A 4,055-nucleotide genomic window follows, 5' to 3' on the forward strand; every position below is an offset into this window, starting at 1 on the left:
AAGCGCTGATAAAAATCAGCGCTTGCGTTCAATCAGTCTCAAGAATTGTAATATATTTTTTTTGTGTATATGGTATATCTTGTTCAAAACATAAATCTTTATATTTAGTTAATTTTATTAAAATTGTATTAGGCAATGGCAACCTGAAAAGCTAGCTTTATTTATAATTTTGTCACTAATATATAAAAATATTTTTTTTTTAAATATGTAGATACATGTTGATTGCGTAATAATAAGGTTTCAAATTACTGTCAAAATTCGGTATAATATTAAGCGGATGCCGGCCAAGGCCCATACATAGCCGCTTATGACCAATCATCTGTCAATTTGATGCTTAGTACAAGCATTTATCTACCTGCTATCATTGCTAATGGTCGCCATTTTTCATCATAGCGAAACTTATCAGTTATAACAGCATCGTTTTCACGAATGTCAGTAAGTAAAGTACATAATATCATAAAAATAAAATGAAATAATATGCCTACCTAACAATAAAAAATAGATAATATAGGGATTTAGCGTCTTTTATTGGTTTAAGTTGGCATCACTGCAGTCTCACTTAGAAACACACATTCGTAGTTTGCCGTTTAACCCGCTTCGACCGAATTATAATTTTATTTTATTTTTAAGAGTGATTTAAATACGAAAGCGAACACAATTACTCCGTAAAATAAGACGATTTAAAACTAAAATAAATACAATAACCTTTAATGGTTTGATTTTTAAGAAGTTTATTTTTTTCGTCGGCGTACTTCGTAAATTTATTAATTATTTTCGAATAATTTAACGAAAAAGTGTGTTATTTAATTTGTTTTATATTAACTTTTCAAAATAATATAGCTTCGTATATTAAAAAATTGTAATTCATAGATGAAAGAGAAAGTTGAAGAGGCAATTTGGAACCAGCCGTGGATTTTTTACATCATACTTGCATGTTTTTGTGTACAGTAATAATTATCGAAATGAAGATATATTCAAAATTTTCATTATAACTTTTAAACAAAAATACCAACAATTTAGAACTCTTTATTTTATTTACTTTATCATTTATTCTTCATTCATATGCTATGGTTAGATTTAAAAGCTATAATAAAAAGTCACGGGTTAAAGCAGATTAAACATCCAACTACGAATAAATATTTGTGTGAAGTGCGGCCAACTAAACCGTATAATAATAAAGGACGCTATAACCCTATATTATAAAAAATACATACTATTTTGGTTTTTAAAGCTCGTTATGTAACAATGTTATAAGTTGCCAAAGTATGCATAGCTTAGACAACCGTAATCCAATAATAAATTATAAAAAATAAATAACATTATGTATAACATTGTTAAATAAATTTGTTAAGTTTGTTTTATTCCATATTATTGATTTTGTTTCAGAATTAACTTTTATTTATATCCATTGTTATATTGCTTTCTTGATGTTAAATATGGAAACTCATTTAAGTGGTAAAGCTTTTTATCTTTTAATATTAATAAGTTCTTATCTGTTGAATAATATTGTTTCTTATCTGTTTGAATAGATTTAACTATTAAGGACAATGTAGATATTAATACACAATATATAGTGGAAAATGAAATTACACACCAAGACTATAATTGGGATGAAATAGTTAATGAGGACATTGAGTTGACCGAAAATGAAAATGGAGAAAAGACACTCGTAATTGTAAAGCAAGATAAAAAAGATCACCCTAAAGATGCAAAAGCTGGTATGATCCTAACAAAAACTAAAAACGGTATCAATACGGCAATCGATAAAGAACAAGCTTCATACAAATGTGACATAATGGTTAAAGGAGTGCAAACCATTAATGATGACATTGAGTTGACCGAAAATGAAAATGGAGAAAAGACACTCGTAATTGTAAAGCAAGATAAAAAAGATCACCCTAAAGATGCAAAAGCTGGTATGATCCTAACAAAAACTAAAAACGGTATCAATACGGCAATCGATAAAGAACAAGCTTCATACAAATGTGACATAATGGTTAAAGGAGTGCAAACCATTAATGATGACATTGAGTTGACCGAAAATGAAAATGGAGAAAAGACACTCGTAATTGTAAAGCAAGATAAAAAAGATCACTCTAAAGATGCAACATCTGGTATGATCCTAACAAAAACTAAAAAAGGTATCAATACGGCAATCGATAAAGAACAAGCTTCATACAAATGTGACATAATGGTTAAAGGAGTGCAAACCATTAATGATGAAGATCTGATGGATATAATTATGAAAATTGCTAAATTCTTTAAAGCGCCAAAAAGTGGTATCAAGTCAGCTGTTCGACTTTGCGTTAATTCTGATAAAAATTCCAAATATTACAAATATAGACCCATAATAGTATTTTTTAACACTCAAGGACAAAGAAATATTTTTTTAGCTTGCTGTAAAAAACAAAAAAAAAAGATTTTTAATAAAGACATAATAAAAAACGGGGATAATTCTTCGATATACATAACCGAGCGTCTTACAATGGATAATATCCATCTTCTCAGAGAATGTAAGGAAATGGCAAAAGTTAAGAATTATAAATACACTTGGGTTAAGAATGGGCAAATTTTTATGCAACAAACTGATGATTCGTCAAAAATTATTATTGACAACATTCACACTCTTAAGAAAAACATTGTTTAATATTATTTTTTATATCTTCTGCATTCGAAATATGAGGGTTTTCTATCGCAATATTTTTATTATTATTTACTTATAGCAAAAATATAAAAGCAGCATACATATTGTTATTTTAATATATAACTTTACTTTAGATTTTGAATATTTTAATATAATCATAGCTCTAGAGTTCTAGACGATTATACAATAAACACGTAAAAAATGTATTTTTTTACTTATTTTAATCATGTTTGTTGGATATGATTAGATATGATAAATTTGTAGTATCTAAAATTTTAAGTATAATATTGATTAGGTATTTCTATAAATATCATTAATTCAATATATTGTATATAAAAATGCATTGAATTCCTAACTAAAATAAAAATTAATAGTTAAGGTTTTTGTTAAAAAAAATTTTCAATGAGAGTAGTCTCAAATAAAAATAGATTTACTAGTTGTAGAAGTATGATTGAAAGATTGGAGTGGTTGTATATTCAAAACATATTGATGATGAACGTTTTAGTATTTATATATAAGTTGTATTTAATAAGACGTACATAGATTTAATACTGGAAATAGAGATAATTTAAGGATAGTTAGGTATAATAAAACGAGTTCGGCCAGGGGAATATTGTATGGAGGTGTGAATTTGTGTAATAATATTCGTAGGACAATCATCAAAAATAAAAATGTAACGGATTTTCTCAATGGAGTAAAGAAGCACCTTCATGCATTAAGAATTAAATTATAACATTAAATTTTTTTCATTGTCTGTTTATGTTTTATGTTTATATTTAGTGTATAAACAATTAGCTAAATAAATTAATAAAATGAATATTCTCTTTTATTTATTAGAATACAGCCTCATTGTTTCCATTGTTATCATTTCTAAGGTACGAGGAGCAAATTCATACCGATTACTAATCTTATTGTTATTGAGAGTCTTTACTAGCAGGAATAGCTTGACGCATATTGGTGTCTTGTTTTTTGAATATTTGGCCGGATTATCTCTAATAATGTGTCAAATGACTCTTAGTCTATTCGAAGAATATGGGAATATAAAAATATTCCCATTTCTCCTATTTTGGAAAAGTGCTCGCTGCTGATCTAACACAACTCACAAAAGAACACATCACTGAATTTCAGAGAAAAATGGAACGAGTTTTGCCGAAATTTAGCACTGAAGAGCACCATGTACGTATGGCCAATCTATTTTATCCGTGATTTCATGGATCAGTTGGTGGCTGAAAAGGTCAGCATGAGACTCTGAACCGGACAAAATCGGCAGTGGAAAAGTAGTGGGACTCCTTTAAGATTTATCAATTTGATGTACTGACCTGATGAAAGACTACAATGAGATCTTCTCGTTTATGCCGGCTGAAACCAAAAAAATAGCTTGCTGTCCCGGCAACTTCTCCCGGCTCCAAGT

General features: G+C 28.3%; 1 protein-coding gene across 5 annotated transcripts; it reads left to right on the forward strand.

Moving 5' to 3' along the window:
- Window positions 1–293: 293 nt before the first annotated feature.
- On the forward strand, window positions 294–3,461 carry LOC148231201 (uncharacterized). Of its 5 annotated transcripts, none has more exons than XM_088194961.1 (4): window positions 298–435; window positions 1,387–1,455; window positions 1,530–1,635; window positions 1,835–3,461. In XM_088194961.1, the coding sequence occupies exon 4, from the start codon at window positions 1,919–1,921 to the stop codon at window positions 2,645–2,647; it is 729 nt and encodes a 242-aa protein (XP_088051087.1). In that variant the 5' UTR covers window positions 298–435; window positions 1,387–1,455; window positions 1,530–1,635; window positions 1,835–1,918; the 3' UTR covers window positions 2,648–3,461. The 5 variants fall into 5 exon arrangements, with proteins under 5 accessions (XP_088051084.1, XP_088051087.1, XP_088051088.1 ...); XM_088194962.1 differs by having other exon boundaries at window positions 308–431; XM_088194958.1 differs by having other exon boundaries at window positions 294–435; window positions 1,530–3,461.
- Window positions 3,462–4,055: the final 594 nt, after the last annotated feature.

This window comes from Plectrocnemia conspersa, unplaced genomic scaffold (assembly GCF_051122295.1).
Source record: "Plectrocnemia conspersa isolate PC_06_02 unplaced genomic scaffold, ASM5112229v1 ptg000010l, whole genome shotgun sequence".
Taxonomy (NCBI): domain Eukaryota; kingdom Metazoa; phylum Arthropoda; class Insecta; order Trichoptera; family Polycentropodidae; genus Plectrocnemia; species Plectrocnemia conspersa.

Excerpts from the sequence above, each read along its gene's own strand:
- LOC148231201 (XM_088194958.1), top strand. The coding sequence starts at position 1,428 with ATGTTAAATATGGAAACTCATTTAAGTG. Across the intron at positions 1,456-1,529 it reads TATGGAAACTCATTTAAGTG|ATTTAACTATTAAGGACAAT; the intron begins GTAAAGCTTTTT and ends CTGTTTGAATAG.